The 19,684-nt window shown below is 29.4% G+C and overlaps 2 protein-coding genes across 3 annotated transcripts; both read right to left on the reverse strand.

The window, feature by feature from the left end:
- Positions 1-1,249: 1,249 nt before the first annotated feature.
- Positions 1,250-3,976, reverse strand: LOC137833181 (3-ketoacyl-CoA synthase 15). The gene is made up of 3 exons (XM_068641540.2): positions 3,162-3,976; positions 2,314-2,898; positions 1,250-1,928 (listed from the first exon to the last, which is right to left on the reverse strand). The coding sequence occupies exons 1-3, from the start codon at positions 3,552-3,554 to the stop codon at positions 1,377-1,379; spliced, it is 1,530 nt and encodes a 509-aa protein (XP_068497641.1). The 5' UTR covers positions 3,555-3,976; the 3' UTR covers positions 1,250-1,376.
- Positions 3,977-6,717: 2,741 nt separating this feature from the next.
- On the reverse strand, positions 6,718-10,378 carry LOC137832580 (L-type lectin-domain containing receptor kinase VII.1). 2 transcript variants are annotated; one of them, XM_068640806.1, is made up of 2 exons: positions 8,016-10,378; positions 6,718-7,329 (listed from the first exon to the last, which is right to left on the reverse strand). In XM_068640806.1, exons 1-2 carry the CDS (start codon positions 10,063-10,065, stop codon positions 7,301-7,303), a joined length of 2,079 nt encoding a protein of 692 aa, XP_068496907.1. In that variant the 5' UTR covers positions 10,066-10,378; the 3' UTR covers positions 6,718-7,300. The 2 variants fall into 2 exon arrangements, with proteins under 2 accessions (XP_068496907.1, XP_090160150.1); XM_090304024.1 differs by lacking the exon at positions 6,718-7,329 and having other exon boundaries at positions 7,873-10,378.
- Between the last annotated feature and the right edge of the window lie 9,306 nt (positions 10,379-19,684).

A 19,684-nucleotide genomic window follows, 5' to 3' on the forward strand; every position in this document is an offset into this window, starting at 1 on the left:
AACCAATTCAGATACATTTATATTTATTTATTTTGAATAACTTATACAATCAGATAATTTATACCGGATCTAAGGTTGTATATCTGATTGTACAAACCAATTTAATTTTATTATTTACAAATTGATTTGTACAATCCAATATACAAGTTAGGTGATTGTGGTATTGAAAATAAAATAAAAAGATGTCTGAATTGGCCAACCTCATATAATGTCAATAATATATTTGATTTTTTAAATTATATGAAGATGCATGAAGGAACAATGGATGTGCAGGAAAAATTGCCTAAAATGGCAGACTCTAACGATAAGCCCATGATAAGAAAGCCCCTACGTGTAATATATCAATTATTTCATATTAAGATTTATTTCATGAATTTTTCTTTACTGTATAAAGATGAAAACTTTAAAAATAGTGTTTTGGATTTGGTTGCTTCATATTGTGGTTTAAGTCTAAATGGATTCAGTATTGAGGGATAATAAAAATTAAAAGTTCACGTAATATATTTATTGGGAAACTGTTGAAATTTGGAGACTTAAATTTACATTTTACTACTATGTTAAAACTATGTTTGAATTTATTTTTGGAAACATCAAACAACATTGACATTTCCATAGCATAGCATTATGCTTAATTAATAGATCGTTTATCGATCATTGTAATGGTTATTACATCATAATGTCACATTTCAACAACGTTAGTTATTATTTGATAGTGTTGGAAATAAACATGTCAACTATATCTGAACCCACACTATCCTAAAAAATTAATGAAAATCCAAATAAAAAATATTTTCAACATAAAAGGTGCAATGCATGGTTTATTGCTAATTATGATATAAAGTTACAAGATTTTACTTTATTTTTGTTATCAATCATGTGGATGAATTCATAAAGTATGGATTTACCTAAAGATGTCACTAATCAATTATCCTCCTTTATTTGAGTTCTCAACATCTATTTAAATCTATCGGATTTATAAACTCACATAATCTTATATGTGTATTGATTACCGTGTTTATTTTAAAGATAAGAGGATATTATATATGATAGATACATATTTAAAAATCTAATTTTTTTAAAAATATAATAATATATAATTGTAATTATTCAAATATAAATTAAAATCACATTTATTAGATGTTGTTGAAATAAATAAAAAAATTAATGATCTTTTTCAGCTTTATAGGTAAGTACTTCATGTGAAGTATCCACAATATCAGATATGGATTAATATTGGATATAAACACACAACAGAAATTGAAGTATGGTTGCTTCAGAGATTTTATTTATTTAACTTATGTTTTTATCCATTGTTCATAATATGGATCTAAGGTTGTTGGATAGAAGCATGCATGCAATAAAGCTATGTGTGTAGTTCAGCCTTCATCCTCAATCCAAGGACTGTGCTTGGGTTTTCTAACATTCCTAAGGGCCTTCCAAACAACACTGTTACACATGAACCCTGCCCCACAAGCTATTTGGCAAACCCGATCACCCCTTTTGATCCTTGAGTTGAACTCAAGGTAAGCCAGTTCATACCAAGTACTGCTGCTTGATGTGTTGCCAAATCGCTCCAATGTCTTCCTTGATGCTTCCATGTACTCCTCTGTGAGCTCCAAGTTCTTTTGAATCTCATCCAGCACTTTCTTGCTCGTTGCCAGAATGCACATGTGCTCGAATGCCAGCTTGTAATCCGGAATGTATGGCTTTGCTTTCTTTTTCTTCAAGATCAAGTTGGTGAAGAAGTGAAACTGCTCTGAAACAGGTAGCACTAGTGGCCCTAGTGTGGTTATGTTGGCTTTTAGTGCATGGCCTCCAACCTCTATGATATCTTTGCTCACACAAAGCCCCTTCCTCCCTTCACTATCTTCCCTTTGATGTATGCTTTTGTAGCTTCTATTGTCCATCCCTTTGTGAGTTCGAACCAGCTGCCACATGCCAAAGCAATAAAATAGATATCCTAAAACTTATCTTACAGAAAATAAAAGTTATCATGTCATTATAATGCAAAGGGACAGAGTAGAAGTTATCTGAAGGGAAAAGTTTTAGATTAGTTCTTTATCAGTTTTTATTCCTGTCAGAATTAGAGTTTCACCCCAATAGCTTAACATTTAGTACAAATTTTTATCATGTTGATTATCAAAATCAAACTTGATAGAAAAACAATACCAAAGAGTAATAATTACATATGAGATTTGTCAAGTGTAACTACTCTTGAATCAGACTATTCTGTAAGCTTAACTCATTTAAAGTCATTAGTTAGTATTGTGTTATTATTTTACTAAATAGATATCCTGAGTTTGGAAGAGATACCTGTTTGAGTTCATACTTGGCGCGCCATTTATCTAGGCGGAAATTTGAGAGCATTATGGCTGCAGCCCCCATTCTGAAGAAGCAATTGGGAAGCTGCATTTCAATGTCATTGCCAGTGTACCAGGTAGAGCTCACAGCTTCTGTGCTAACTACAAGTGCATAAGTTCTTGGATAGGCATCCAGAAGGTCTTTAGCAAGATCAATAGCTGTGATTCCAGCACCACAACCCATCCCACCAAGGTTAAAGCTGTGGATGTCATGCCTAAGCTTGAAATGATTCACTATCATTGAGGAGAGTGATGGGGTGGTGTTTAGTATTCCACAGTTTACTATCAGGATTGTGATGTCCTTGGCTTTTACTTTTGTGGCAGCAAGAAGGTCATTAATTGCCCCAAACATCACCATTGATACCTCTTCTCTGCCATCTTTCAGTGAGTTTCTGTAACCAGGGCGAAAGACTCCTTTTGGCAGGTAGGTCTCATCACCCATTCCAGATTTCTTAAGAACTCGTTCTTGAAACTCAGTAGTAGCATCATTGAAATTCCCAGACTTTTTTGCTAGCTCAATAAACTCAGCCTTTGAGATCTGCATAAATATCCATTATTAAATACATCTAAAGGTTGAATGTATAAAAAACAGGCTTACCCCCTCAAGCATCAAAATTGGAGTTTCAACTCAGTAATTAGTGAAAGAAAGAAGATTTACATTAAAGCTCAATATGGATTAGCAACGTAACAGCAAAAATCACTCAAGTAAAAGTATCTAAGTTTGGCATTAAAAGTTAAAACTCACACACTCTCTTGGTGTGTGAGGTGTGACTACTAATTAAGAAAAGCTGAGTTTTTAACCTTGTATTCATTTGAGGGACGAAAGCATGAGAAATCAAGCAAATAGGTAGAGCCGGGTGTGAAGTCAATGTAAAAATACAGCAGTATGAACAAAAGGGCTGATATAAATAGAATATCAATGAGACCATATTTGTCATAGAGATCGTGCCAAGTGAAGTTTCCAATACGAGCAACAAAGCCTGCAAGCAGAGGTGGTGCCAGCAATAAGTACAAGCGATGGCTAATGAGGTAGCCATAACCCAATTTCACATATTTTAGATTAACTGAACTAAGAAAATCTGGCAGCCTAGGCCGTACTCTCACAGAGAAAGAAATAGAGCCTGCATTTGGGCCAGAGTTCTCAACACCTCTCTGCACAATCTCAGTAGAAAAATCTTCACTTTCTTTTGACATGGGGGAGGAATTATGTTACAATAAGATGATGTGTTGGTTGAAGAAAAAAGTGGTGGGAAAAAACAGGAGGGGCATGCTCACAGTGAATTGAAGTGCAAAAGTGGATAGAAAAATATTAGACACAAAGAAGCTTGATGGGATATAAATATATAGGAACAGTTTCCTCTCTTAGCACCCTTTGGTTGGAGAAACACAGACTAGTTGGCATGGTAAATGATGCTAAGGATTTTACGGAGAATGCAAACTGAATAGGCACATTGTGCATGAATGCGTTTGAGCAGCAGATTTACAGCACCATTGAAATTGTATGCAAGACGAGCATGTAAATTTCCACCATCTTTTTGAATATTTAAAATTCCATTAATCAACTTGGGAGCAGCATAAACATGCTGCACTATATTTAATATTGTTTCAGCTAAAACATTTCATTCACTTTCTATGACTTGCCTTATATGAAGGAGGAAGAAATGAACAATTGAATACTTTTAAAAGAATCTGGTTTACACTTATTAATGAATATGTGAGACAATTCAAAATGGAGAAAAAACCGTGTTACATTAATAACGTGTCCTTTTTGTGAAGATAAGGATTAAAACAAATTAATACTGTTTGTTGTGTTGATGATATACGTAATTCAGTGGCTAAAAAAGTTCAGTCATTGGTTGTGATTTAATCCTACGTTTTGAAATGTGAGAGATAACAAACAAAAGAAGTGAAGTTTTAAGTATAAGACCAATGAGCAGAGAAACAAGAGCCCAAAATGCCATAGATTAAAAATAATGCAGCATCTTCAATGTTGGAGAAGACAAGAAACTAGATTGCCAATACAAAACACAGTAATGATTTTCGTACAAAAAAATGACCTAATTCATATGTATTTGGTCTTCTGTTTGGATGGAAACTAATGTATATTTGCTAAAAGGCAACAGGATATTGCTTTTCCGTTTGCATGTTGACAATTGATATGAAATATATGTTTTTTACAACATAATAAATATTCATTATTTATTATATAATATAACTTTTGAAGTATATAAATTATATCATAACTTTATATATTATGAAAGGCTCTAATCTCTAGTCGACGTGAGATCTCCAACACACTCCCTCACGCCGAGGCTACCAACTCGTGTGTGGAGATATATGTTATGGGTGGTCCGATAACGGCCCGATAGTGGGTGGCTTGCTAAACCCAACAAATACTCGTTAGGATAGGCTTGAAATGACTCTGATACCATCTTACAAAATAGAACAGAGATGAACAAAAGGGAACAGAGATGAACAAAAGAGTCAACTGAAGACAAAAGATATGAGAATGAATATTTCTTCTTTCTTATTATTCAAATAAAAACAAATTGTCTGAATATATACCAGTAGTACACTCATTCCAGGGTTTAACTAAATAAGGAAATAATCAATATTAAATACTAGAATCATAACACACAAAAATAAAAATAAAGGTTATTCCCTTCTATAAAGAGAAACAACTGATAATTAGAAAGAAAAAAAAAAGACTCTCAGTTAATATTAGGATCATTCTGTAAATATATTTGAAATGAGCAATTCTAAACATGATGTTATATGTTATATTTGAAAAAAAAATTGAAATATAAAATTGTTTTAATATTAAAGCGGGTTAGAAATTAAGAAAATTAAATATATAAATAAAGATAAAAGTAGCAAGAGTAGTTTAGTACGATTGAGAGAAATATATTTTGACCATTTATAGAGATGGGAGAAAGATTCTTTAAAAATATTAACTTTTTTAATTGAGATAATAAGAATGAGAATTTTGTTCTTTAAATTACATATTCGAATCTTTACAATATAAGAATAGATAAAACAAAGTATGCTATAATAATATTTAATTTAAGTTTCTACTTCTCATACCTGTGAAGGAGGATTATTTAATTCATTAAGTAACAAATTAGCTATGTTTGGTATTCAACCTCTTAATTACGTCTTATTTGCATACTCTAATATAATATGTAATTCAACTATAACTTTATCCCATTATAGTATTTCATGCCAAATACACTTCACTTCAATCTGTGTATCTGATCTAAAGAAAATTACTCCTAAAGCAGAAAGCTTTAATGATACCATTAATATAAAAGACATTACTACTATTTGGCTTCAAATCCTTTTCACTTTTTTTTTAGTTCTTACGTTAATGAAAGCGCCCATGGTACTATGAAACAAAGGGCATTTAAGAAAACCAACCCAACCTATTCCTAGGGGCCCTTTGTCTACCTTTTTCTTTCTATTATTTGAGCTCAACAATTTGCCTATGAAAGTGGACAACACCACCTCCATCTAATTTACTCATTTTCTGTAATCTATAAATAAAATTAGTGAGTAGTGCTACTTGTACAAGTTAATTCAATAAATTGCATGCTCCAAAACAATTGATATTTCTAAACATTTTATTAGTGAGAGTGCCATGAAATCATTCAATTTCAGCCCCCAGATAAATCTTTCGAGTATTTTGAAGAAAAAAAAGCAAAAAAGTACTGTTTGGATAATGTCCCACATGAAATGAGAAAGAGAGACGTTGATATTTTCTGGTACGGGTCCACTGGGTTGGAAAATTGGGTCATTCAACTCATAAAAATAATAGCGTGTTGCACCATTTATCTACTTGATTCGTTGGATACCAAGCTATAACATGAAAACATAAAATCCGTCATCTTAATATTTTTTTTTATGGCGTGTTTCCTTAAAAAAATGAGATGAAAGAGGCAAATTTTTATAGTAGACTTTCCCCCAACAATTAATGCACCAGGTGACAGCTGGTACACAATTGTATCCTACCCATAGATATTATGGATGGTAAAGTTTAAAAGTGTGGTCGCGGTTGCAATTTCACTGTGATTTGCAAATGAATTGTGACAACTTCAAAAAATTTGATGGTAAGTCTAAAGATGGTGTTCCTTCATTTTTGAATTGGTGTTTTGGAATTTTGGTGAACTTGTGTGGAAGCTCGATGGTGGAAGCCGATAAGGATGATTTCAATAAAGTTATGATTTTCTTAAAGGTGCATAAGAAGTAGAGAGAGTGATTGATTGTGATTGATTGGGTCATATCACTTGATAAAAATGAAAAAGAAGATTACGGTATCTTTTCTAAAGAGTATAGACCAAGGAGTGAGAAAACATACAAATTTGACAGTAATTCACTCATATTTGATCTTAATAATTCTTGAAACCAAGCATCTCAATATTTAGGAGAGAGGACTCAACATTTTGGATCCAAAATTTGAAAATTCAAAATAAAATTCTCCAATGAGAAGGTGTCATGCTTTCCGTTGAGCTCACACCTTCTATGTTAAATCTTCTCCACTTCTAGGTTATCATGTGGACGTCCATGTACTCCATGCCAAAGAAATTTTTGTCCTCTAATATACCCTAAACGTTTTAGGATTACATTGGGCTCAAAGAAGCCAATTGTTACCTTACCTAGTCACTTTTAACCCTAACTAGACTTATTCTACCATTGGTCCAAATACAAGTCCAAAATCTATGTTACTTGGCTCAAATATTTGGTCCAATTATTTTATGTTACTAGGCTCAATACATAATCCATGAAATCTTAAACAACTTTATACAATTTATTTAAGCTAAGGCTTGACCCAAACATAATGTTTACTAGTCAACAACAACTAGTCTTCTTGTGTTCTTCTGACCAAAACTCTAGTTTATATTTTGATGAGTTTGAGGTTTTCTTGAATATATTTGTACCTTCCTTCATTCTAGAGTTGTCATCTCGAATGGACCTACAAAAATAAACAAGCCCAATTAAACTTATATTTGTAAATAAATCCATAAACAACATAAACTTATATTTGTAAATAAATCCATAAACAACATTTAGGTCTTCATGCTCATTATTAGATGGTTGTATGTGGCTGGGGCTTGGCATCATTTAAGATCACTACATTCTTGTGATTTTGAGTTCTCATCTTACTTGTGAAAATACTAAGATTTTTGGTGATGTCAATATAGCTTTGCTTATTGGGTGCAGACTCAGCAACTGCTGCCAAATTCCCACCTAACCATAATCATGTGATGGAAAAAATCAAAGTTCTTATTTGCTTCCTTACGTTAACCAAAAAGCCAAAAGGTCTTATGACAGCTTTTGAGAAAATAACTGACAGATTCCTTCTACAATAGTGTCATGAATTGTAAAATCAGGATAGAGTTTGGTTTGGCCTAGAGTTGCGTCAGAGTATAAACTTATACTGATATATAATAGATGTATGTAATGAAGCATATATCAGATCAAAATCTAAAATGGTACATTCTGTACAAATAAAAAATTCAAAACTAACAAAATTGGACTCTGTATGATTGTATTGTAAAAAAACCAACTCCTGCTGCCAGAAAATGAATCCTATGTTTGATACAACAATGAACTAATGAACAAATCCTGTGTTGTGATTCATGACACGGATTCACCTACCCTCAACAACAGATTCGGACCAAGTAAGAGATATTGAGGAAGAGATGCGAATATCTTGAAAAGTTGGGTGTGAGGCAAAGCTAAAGTATTGGGAATACTCAGACAATATATCCCTTGATTTCAACTGTTGGAGCAAATAACTATCCATATTCTCAATTTCTGAATCATCGACCTCTTTCTTCCCCTCTAGAACATTCACCACTTGTCTCATTGTGGGCCTGGCCTTTGGTTCAGGGTAGGCACACAACAAACCCAAGTGCATTAACCTCTCCACCTCTTGCTCACTGAACTCTCCCTTGGCCCTTAATCTTTCATCAAGTGCAAAAACAATTTGCCCTTGTACCATTAGTTGCCAAACCCACTCCACCAAACCTACCTTACCTTCTTCTAGAGGTCTCCTTCCACACAAAACCTCTAGAATCAAGATACCAAACATGTAAACATCTGTCTGAGTGGAAGCTCTTCCAGTCTTGAACATTTCGGGAGCCATGTACCCCACTGTTCCAACCAATTTGGTGGTGCTAGCAACTTGACCATGGCTGTGCATTCTGGCTAACCCGAAATCCCCAAGCTTTCCGTTCATATCCTTATCAAGCAAAACATTGCTGGCCTTAATGTCCCTGTGCACAACCTTAGCTTCCCACCCCTCATGCAAGTACAAAACTGCAAAAGCCACATCTTTGATGATCCTTATCCTGTCTTCATAACTCAACATCTTCCTCTCATCACAATCAAACACCCTCTTGTCCAAGCTACCGTTTTCCATGTAGTCATAGACTAAGAAGAAAACCCCAACATCTTTCTTGCCCCAACCTCTCAACCCCACCAAATTCCTTTGCTTCAGTCTTCCAAGGCTTGAAACTTCAGCAAGAAATTCTCGCACGCCATCATTTTCATGAGAAATGCGCTTCACAGCAATCTCCACCCCTCCTCTTAGAACACCCTTGTAGACTTTCCCATTCCCACCAACCCCAATCACATTCTCCTCAGAGAACCCCTTTGTTGCTGCCTCAATTTCTTCATACGCCATTCTGTGTGGCCAATACTCCAACTCCCAATCTTCCATTTCCTGCCTCTTCCTCTCTCTCCTACGCTTCCACTGAATCAAGAACAGTGCCAACAATACCAAGACACAAATAACCAAGAAAACTCCAACAGTAAACCCTGCAACAAACCCCTTGGACTTAAAAATTGAATCTTTTGGAAGAACAAAAGATGGTAACCCAGTAGTAATAAGTTCATCACTCAACGAAATATTATCATTGCTGAAACTCCACCCCAAAATCTTGTGACTCTGAACTAATTGACCAGTGGCACTAGTAAACCCAACGAACATTTCATCCTCAAAAACCTCAGATAAGTTGAGAGAAACATTCAACAAAGGCCTACTAGGCCTTTTCATACCAACCGGTGCCATGGTAACATTCATCCAAGAATCTTCATAGTCAATCCAAACTTGGTAATTCTCACCGTTGTTAAGCGTCAACTCCTTAAAGGACTTGTCACCATCATCTTGCCAATACCCAGAATCATTGGAAACAAAAGACTTGAGAGAGTTTATGTCAATCCCCACATGATTGGCGTTGAAGTCATCGAACTCTTGGTTCATGAACACGTCGAACTCAACACCAAGCACATGGTTGCTTGAGTTTCCGTTGTTGGTGAGGTTGAAAAGACCAAGGTGTTGTGCAGAACTTGTGCCTTGGATGCCCGTGACAGGTGTAAAGATGAAAACCAAGCCATGCCCTGGAAGAGTGTCTTCATAAGGTGCCATGGCAAAGATGAAAGAGGTGGAGAAAGGGTACACAAAAGAAGAGTTTGGTCTCTTGGTGGGAATTTTTTCCCTGTACAAGGCACGACCGATGGAGAAAGTTTGATGGTGTGTCAGTGTTAGAATTCGAGAATCAATGGTGGCGTTTCCAAAGAGCAATACTTCAGAGGAGTTGAAGCCATTAAAGACGAAATCAATGGCACATGTGAAGTTGAAAAAGAGAAGAATCAGTAGAAGTGGTGGAAGAGGGGATGTGTGTTTCTGCTGGTGTCTGATCATGTTTTCAGCATGAAGAAGCAGAGGCCTGTGTCATGAATGGAAGGAGAAGAATGGTTAGGTACAAAAGATGAAAGGGTTTGAACACTTAAACTGAAGCAGGGACATGTGTGAGAGAGAGAACACCTTGAGAATGTATGAAAACATCGGATTGGATGAAAGATGGTGGCATTGGAAAATTCTGAAGTCAACCATTTGAACTCATTGATTACAACATTTAGTAGTTAATTAAAGGAAAATGTTATTAGTTTTGACAAAAGACATCAAAGAAATTATCTCAGCTATTATATGAACCAAGAATAAATCCAAAATCTTCTACTTCTAAAGATATGATTACTCTATATTCATATATTTCAAACTTATGACTGCAACAGTGTTAAAACTGAAGAAGTAATCCAAATTCTCTTCTTTAGACAAAATCAAACGAAAGACTTATGCCAACGTCATCTTCATCATAAGTGGTATTCATAATAGGTTTTAAATTAAAATTAACTTATTTCAATTAAACGTGTTATGGTTTTATAAATAAGAATTATATGTGTCCAAAGAAAAGAAGATTTTGCAGAAGGTATTTATAGATTTAACTCGTACATATTTCAGACATCCCATGAGAAAATGAACGAATGGAAAAGAAAATAATTATATTAAAAAAGTGAAAAAAATGAAAATAAACAAAAGATAAAATAATTTAATTTAATATTAATATTTTATTTATTCTTTAAAATTATTTATTGTTGTGATAAAAAAATATCCATGATTAATTATAATAAGATCAATTATAAGTATTTTATAATTAAATATATTTGTAATTTTCTCTAAAATTACATAAACAATAAATTTTTAATTAATCCAAAGTATTAAAAATTTAAAACATGATCCGTTTCAAATAAAAAAGAGTAGAGCCAATTAATAATTAATAAAAAGTGTGTATTAATGTCTATTAAATAATGTTAGGAGTGAGTAGAGAAGTTGGTGGTGATTCTCTGTCCTATTCATACCACCAATTTATGAATGTCTCCTTCTATGGCGGTCATTTTCTCACCGTACAATAACATAAAAAGTTTCTGTATTATTATTATATTAGGATATCCTATTATATAAATATAAATGAATTAAAAGTTATTTTATAAAAATGTAATAATCTCATATTTGTTATAAACTTTGAAATGTAGTATTCCCACATTCCGTACAACCTTTGAAATTCATACTTTTCAAGAAAGTTGTAAATTCCATTTTTATTATTATGTTTTACTCCTACTTAAAGAAAGTTATGTTTAAGAAGCTTCCACTTTTATTTATTTTTTTCATCTAAATTATTTCAAATATCATTTTACAAAATATTTTTAAATCTAATATAAGGGTTGTTTGCTGATATCTCTATTCAATATAAGATTATTTATAAAAATATTAAATATAATTATTTATGCTTTTAGATGTAATTGACAGTAGTTATAATACATTATTGAATATGTAATATAACAATTTGAAATAAACATTGGTTAAGAACTAAAAATAATATAAAGAGAATTTCAGTGTATAAGGTAAATATGTAAAATAGAAAGGTATGATTAAAACAAAGTTGCTTATCTAAGACATTTTTTTGTCAGATTTTTTTTCAAATTATTGTTTAAATCTTTCTCCAACTTAAAATCTATGGTATAAAATCATCCTTTTTCTTCCGCATTATTGATCAAATATCTTTAAATCACTTGTTAAATATTCATATCGACTATAAATTATAACCTTTCATTACATATAAGTGGGTGCAATTATCAATCTTATAAATTGGTTTTATGGGATTGAGTTAAGCTTAAGTACACTTCATAATATAGTATCAAAGTTATTTAAAACCTATCTAATCAATGTATTAAAGATTTACCATTTTCAAAAATAAACAAAAGGAAAAATTACAACATAATTCATTATACACCAAATGTGAACTAAGAAAAGGAAAAATGATAGTTTAATATATAAAGGAAAAAGTGTCCACCTACTTTCTTGACTGCCTGAAAAATAGAATTAATGCTTCTTGAAATAAAATTCAAACTGTATACTGCTGCGAAAAATGTCAATCATCTAAATTCTTCTTTATTCAAAAAAAAAAATTATTTAAATTTTTTTTTTACACTTTATTTTACTGAATAATATTGTTTTGATCTTAATAATATTGATAGAAACAATAATTATATTTAAAGTATTATCTATTTTAAAGATCAATATTTTATCATATTGTATCCTAAATTATTTTTGTTGGTATCATTATAATTATCAAACTCAGATACAGTGTTGTTGCCAATTTCTTGAAACACTCTCTGTTTATCCTTTTTTCACCGACATCAATAACTGGTATAAGCCATTTTTTATATATATAAGAAACTTCCACGCTTGCACACTCTTCAATTCAATCTTCACTTCTTATTCTCACTTTAATCCATTTTAGGATTCCTTTTCACAATAATAATAATTATAATATATTTAAATAAACTACCCTCACAATTTTATTAAACTTTTCTTTAAACGTGGCTTTTATTTCTTTAAGTAGATTTTTCAAAACACCTTAACCTGACTAATCAAACAAAATTAGATCAATGATGTTAGGTAAGATGTCTAATCTATTTTCATTTTTCTGTATTATCAATAAACAAGAATGGGCCATGGTTGCAATAAATACATTGGTATGTCTTTACTAACTCAGATTAAACTTTAATTACTAAAGTTTAAACTATTTTTATTACTATCATTTATGTTATGAAATCACTACTGCCATAAAGATATCATGGACCATTAACTACACTAAAATAATTATATGTTATTTGGTTGATACATTTCATGATACATTGTTAATCAATTTTAATAATTTTTCTATTAAGTAATGCATTGTTTGGTATATTATATAAGAACTAAATATAGAAGGAGAAAGATAATGAAATTAAGAAATGAGGTAGGTTAAGAAGAGTTGAAATAGCCAGAAATATTTTAATCAAACATTCGTTATTTTTTTACTCGTATTTTTTTTTCTATTGAATGCAAATAAAAAAATGTAAATGAAATATTCCGTTGACTTTGTGTTTGTGTATGAATGTTAGCTAAAATTTCGTCAACCTTTTCGTTTCTTTTTATTCTTTCCCTGGTGAATGTGATGTTCATTCAGAGTATGAATTTGACCGAATATGATGCATATCTAAGTTTGTTCTCCACGTTTTATTTTATAATTAGATTTGACGAATAATTTAATTTTTTATAAATTATAAGAAAGTTTAAAATACGAACGAAAACATATGTATACAAGTGTATTCTTATTTTAATTATATAAAAAATTATAATTTTATTCTTATTTTTATGAGTACTTAATTAAAAATTAAAAAATGGTACATTTTAATATATAAAAATAAATTTATAAAAATAGTATTAAAAAATATCTACTCGTTATTTGTAGGAAAACAGAAGTTATTTAATTATTTTGAAATAAAAAAACTCAATTATTTATTTTATAAAATAAATAAATAAATAATTTTGTATTTATTAAAAAATAAAATTATCTAATTAAAAGAAAGTTATAAAATAAAATATATTTTTATATATACTAATGAAAACACCTATCCTCCTACACGCATGTGTGTCTATTTTTTTATGATAATAAAAGATAGAAATGTTATTAAATTATAAAATTTTGAAAAAATAAACATGAAAATAAATATTTTTTTATTAATTTTATTGAGGATAGATTTTATTTATTTGATATGTATTTTTTTATTATTGGTATTTATTTAATTTAAAAATAGTTAATGATAATAATTTGTATAAAAAAAGAGAATTCCTTCATTAATGTTATAAAATACCATTCACGTCAGAAAATTACTGGGCTCGAACATCTTTCTGTAGCCTGTTTTAGGACTTTTTTTTTTTTTCACCTTCATAGGTTCTTTTGTCAATTTCTTATAAAACGTGAAAATACTTTTTTTTTTTTTTTTATCTTTATAAAGTAGTTTTGGATTACGTAATATAGACACGCATTTGAAAAAATACTTTCGGATTATATAATCTATAAGCTAAAAAAGACTTACGAATTACATAATCTGAAAACTAATCATGCATCTGAAAAAAGACTTACAGATTATGTAATCGGGAAGCTAATTACGAATTTGAAAAAAGATTTCCAGATTATATAATCTAAAATATTACAGAGGGTTATTTTGGAAATATGAAAATTTATGAAGGTGATAGAAGGATATATGGATGTGCAGGAAGAAACAGTCCTGTTTTAGTTGTCTAAGGCCCAGTTTGTTTGTAATAATTTTCCTATTCATTATTTGAAAAATATACAAATTGAAGGCTTTGACTTTCTGCAGCTCCTCGATTTCTAAATCTGCACCCCCACAATTGGATAAAGTGATCGAAAGGCTTTGACTTCTTTGCCACCATTGTCACATTGTTGCACCATGACCAGTTGCAGAAAAAGAACAGAAGGAGAATATTGTAGTTAGAAGAAGAGAAAAAAAAATATCGTTGCTGAATTTTCTTTCGATAACACATTTTTTATGTTCCTGAAAATTTATTTTGAAAAATGTGTTATACAAGGAATAATGTATATTCTGGAAAATTTGGTCTATATATTTTATATTTACACATCTTGTTCCATAATATATTTTATATATTTTGAAATTTTTATTTTGGAAATTTTATTTGAAAATGTATTTCATGAATTCTGCAAGTTGTGTTCCAGAAAAAAATTACAGTTAATCCGAAAGTCATTTTAAAGAAGGATAAAATAGTTATTTTGAAATTTTGGGAGGTGAAAGTTCAAAAAGGGAGGATGCAGGAAGTAAAATCCGAAATGGAATTCTGTATTCCAAGGCCCATTGTTCTTATAGCTGCTGTGTTGTGCTGAGCCCATTTCATTTGAATTAAATGTCAACCTTAAAGACAGCTTGGGATTCATCATCCATAGCTGTCATCACAACCCTAAATTTCTTTAATTCTAAGTTTAATATTAAACAGGCACGGGATTACTGTATCCATCAATAAAATTACAAGAATACAATTATTCCAGATTATTTATGGTTGAAGAAAGGTATTATTAACCGTATTTATTAATTTAAAAAATAGTAGAGTGTTTGTTTTCCGTTTAAAAAAATTGTTTTGCACTCAAACCAATTACAAAACGCGATTTGCTGAACCGGTTGTTAGTTTTACTCAATATAGGAATAGGGTTATGATTAGACATGAAAAGAAACATAGTTGGAATTTGTATAATTTGATTTGATTATGGTGTAAGAAAGAGGCTTAGGTGTTGCTTTCGAAATGGGTTGCGTCTTTTTCTTATTCTCCTTCACGTCTTCAAAGAAAACAAGTATTTGACTTAAAAAACAAATTCCAATTAATGGTTGTTATGACAAAGACTAAGCATGCATAGAAAAATGTTAATTATTTGTCCTTTTATAGGATCATTCAGATTTTCTTTTTGCTTAGTAAATGCAAAACTCTATTTAAAGATAAACAAGGTTTATATAACGTATTAATGTGCTCCTTCGTTGCTACATTAATCTCGTGAAATTTTAAATTATCACATGCAATTGTTCTAAATATACCTTATATACCCATCGAGTCCATGCTTAAAAAGATGCTTAAAAAAATCGTATATATATATATTTATATCTTAAACAAGTTTTAATTTGGGTAAAACTTGTTTAATCTGTGGGTAATGTGGACTGAATTTTAAATTTTTAAATTCAATTTTTAACTTAAAAGTACATGTTATTTAATATTCCGCAGGCTTTTATGCAAATAAGTCACTTTAAAGATAGATATATTTGTGATCGTTCACCTTGTTATTAAATACTTATCCTTATCTAAACCAAATAGAAAAAATTAAATGTTATTGTACTTGTTGAATCTTAGTTTAACATAGAATTCAAACCAAACCCATGTTTTTTAATTTTATTTTGGATTATTATTAAGCTTTTTATTATTATAAAATTGTAAATTATTTTAAAATATATATAATAAAAATATCAAATAAATATATATTGTAATTTTAATTTGATGAATTAACCCTTTCGTTCATGAATAACTATTAACATGATTTTCGTGATTAACCTTCTGACACTATGTATAATTTTGCCTACAATTCTTCTTTTGATTTTATCTTTAGTGATATTTAATTAATGTAATTATTTTAGATGTTTAATTAATGTAATTATTTGAGATTAAGGAAGTCTCGAACCCGAATAATACAAAATTAAATAAATAATTTAACTTTAAAATATTGATTCGGATAATATTCTACTTTATTTAAGCGATTTAAACTTTTAATTAATACTTTTATTACGATTCATGTCACTATATATACATAACCGTTGAAACATAGGTATAAGATGGAGGTCCACTCTTATTAAATGAATAAATTGAAGTTTTAAGAGGTTTTATTTATTTTTTAAATAGATAATATTCATATATAGTAAGATAAGATAGGGGTGATATTGACATCTTTTATTAAGAATGACTCTCAAACCATATATACTTTTAAAAATGTTATATTATGCATAAATATTTAAATTTAATTTTGAAAATTTAGTACAGTAATCACTAATTTTTTATTTATTAAATAACAACTAAATTTAGAGAAAAAAAATTAGTTATTATATTGACTAATTTATATACTACTTTAGAGACTACAAATTTATTGGTATCTAAGGTGATTCACTATAAAAAAAAATTATTAAATAGAAACTAATTTTATAGAAAAAAAATAATTAGTCACTATATTAAATAAATTAGAGACAATTGTAGACACTAAAATAATTTTTCATTTCTAAATTAGTTTCTATTATTGTTAAATGGTTTCTAAATTGGTATTTAATTAGCTACCAATGTTTTTGCTACCAAATTTATAATTTAAATAATTGGTACCTAAAATATTGGTAGTTAACTAGATACCAATTTATACATTATTTATCAATAATAAAAACTAATTTATATATTTTTTTAATATTGTATATAATTTAGTTAATGTAACAACTAATTTTTTTTATATCTAAAATTAGTGACTTTTATTTAATGATTTTTTAGTAATGTTTGTTATATTATATATATATATATATATATATATATATATATAAACAATGGAAGATATTCTTCAATGCAATGAAAGTTTTTATGATTAACAATTAGTATTTATAGTTGTTATAGAAATTGTCTTAAGAGTTTATTGTTTTAAATAACTTGTTCTCTTCAATCTAATCTCTATTTTTCTTAATTACTCTAATTTTTTTTTACAATAAAACCCTCAATTTGTGTTGGAATAGTAGTGAATTTTATGACTGTATTTTTATTTATTTATTTAGAGTTTGATGTGAAAAAATTTGATCAATTTTTGCATGTATATTTTATTTCTCCATGATCTCTAGGGCACGCAATATCCCCTAATATATATATATATATATATATATATATATATATATATATTATAACTATATATAAAAATAGTTTTTTCCATAAATTTTAATGTTAGTAAAATAAATAAAAACTTGTTGAATGTGAAAATACTATTTATTATTGAAAACTTGTTGCTTTGGTTTATTTTCTATGGTTCAATCTTCATTATTCATGCATGTCTTTAAACAAAATTAAAACATCAATAAAAGTTTAGTATAGAAGTGGTCCCCATGCAATAAAGAACAAAGATGAATGGATCATATAAGACCTGGTGGGGAATCTTATATTAGTAGTTAGTTCACGTAATTGTGATGGAAAATCCCTATTCAAAGAGATAAAGAAAAATAAATAAAAATATATTAAATAAGATAGGGATGAAATGATATTGAGACATTATAGTATTATAAAATATTGTGTTATTTATATTACAAACGTAAGACAGGGTGTTCTCTGCTCACTCGAAATTGTTTATTTGCGAAATTGGCATGACATGCAACTTGCTTGTATATTACAAAACTAGAAAGCTACTTGTTCAACAATTCCATGCCTCTCAAACACAATCCAAAAAATTCACACAATCATATGGAATCAAATGTTTGTGGGGACTAGTTCTCTCCTACAAATGAAAAACCCCTTTTTTTAAAAGAAAAATCTAGTATCTAGATATTTTCATCTTATCAAATTTAAAATTATAATTTTATTTTCTACCTTTTCTCTTGTTTATCTAAATGAGATATATAAAACTTATATTGTATCAGAGTCATTTAAAACTTATATAAGTAGTGTTTGTTAGGCTTATCAGGTCACTCATTCTTAATTCATTATCAAACTACCCATAATATATAGTCTCACATACTAGTTGGTAGTCTTAGTGTGAGGGTGATGTGTTGAAGATCTCATGTCAACCAGATATTAGAACCTTTAGTAACGTATAAATAAGTGCAAACCACATTTTATAAGCCGGTTTTATAAGATAGAATTAGACTTAAAGTTCACTTCTTAATAATCATATCAAGTAAATATATATGTAAAAAAATAACTTTATCAGGATAAGTGTTTTGTAATACTACACCAATGAAAAAAAAATTGTTATTAAAAAATGATTTTTATTTAAAAAATAGTTGAAGTAGTGATATAATATTAAAAAGGATACTTTTTAATGCTCTATTTTTGTAGAGAAGATAACGATGCTGTATTTTATAATTATACCAGTTATCATATTGATTACTGCAAACAAAAACTTTGTAAATCAATGTGTGTTAGGTTTAATTAAAAAAATTATTTTGCATAAATTTAACTAGCTGCTAGCAACACCAATTAATGACTTCTTATCGTGTTAAACTTGCTCGTAATAATAACAGTGCCAACTTCAATTACGATATTGAAAAGTAAATTAGTATAATCAACCCTAACTCTATCACGTGTTAAACTAGCTATATTATAGTAACAAAATTTTAATTGTTTTTTAATCATGACACGTGTTCATTTTACTTGTAACTCTAGTTTATTTATATATAAAAATTACTCAGTGTTCATGCAAGCAATTAATGCATAATTCCAAACAAATTATTAATAACAGTTATGTACAACTTTCATCTCGTGAATTATTTTATATATATGAAGTAAAAATTGGTCCATTACTATAACTTGTCTAAGATCGTTTAACTTTTGTACATAATGATTTATGTTAAAAATGTTGTCTTTTGTGGAAGAAATTAGGGTTGTTGTATTTTGTCATTTTGTTTAAGGTGCTATAATGAGTGACTTTTTGAACAAAAGAAAAGACAACGAAACTATTCTGCATAAGGAAGCAACAATATTGACTATAAGTTTTACCAAATAAGAAAATTACTTTGTATAATTAAAATATTCATCCACACACTTATTTATACCTTGTAAACATTCTGTAATTTGATTAATAATATTAAACTTTATTGTAAAATTTAGAAGATTAGTATTAATTTCAACATTAGAGACTCATAGTTGCCCTCTCAAATATCTTATTTAAAACCTCCCTTTTATATGATAGAATATTTTTCTTACATCTCATTAAATATATATGGTTAACTCTTAAATACTCACTTAATCTCATCCCATAATACCTTTTTGTTTTGTTTATTACTCAGATATCTATTAATTAAATACATTGACAATTTATTAATATTTTATGATACCTTCTTCATTACAT

This window comes from Phaseolus vulgaris, chromosome 6 (genome assembly GCF_051622355.1).
Source record: "Phaseolus vulgaris cultivar YP4 chromosome 6, ASM5162235v1, whole genome shotgun sequence".
NCBI lineage: Eukaryota > Viridiplantae > Streptophyta > Magnoliopsida > Fabales > Fabaceae > Phaseolus > Phaseolus vulgaris.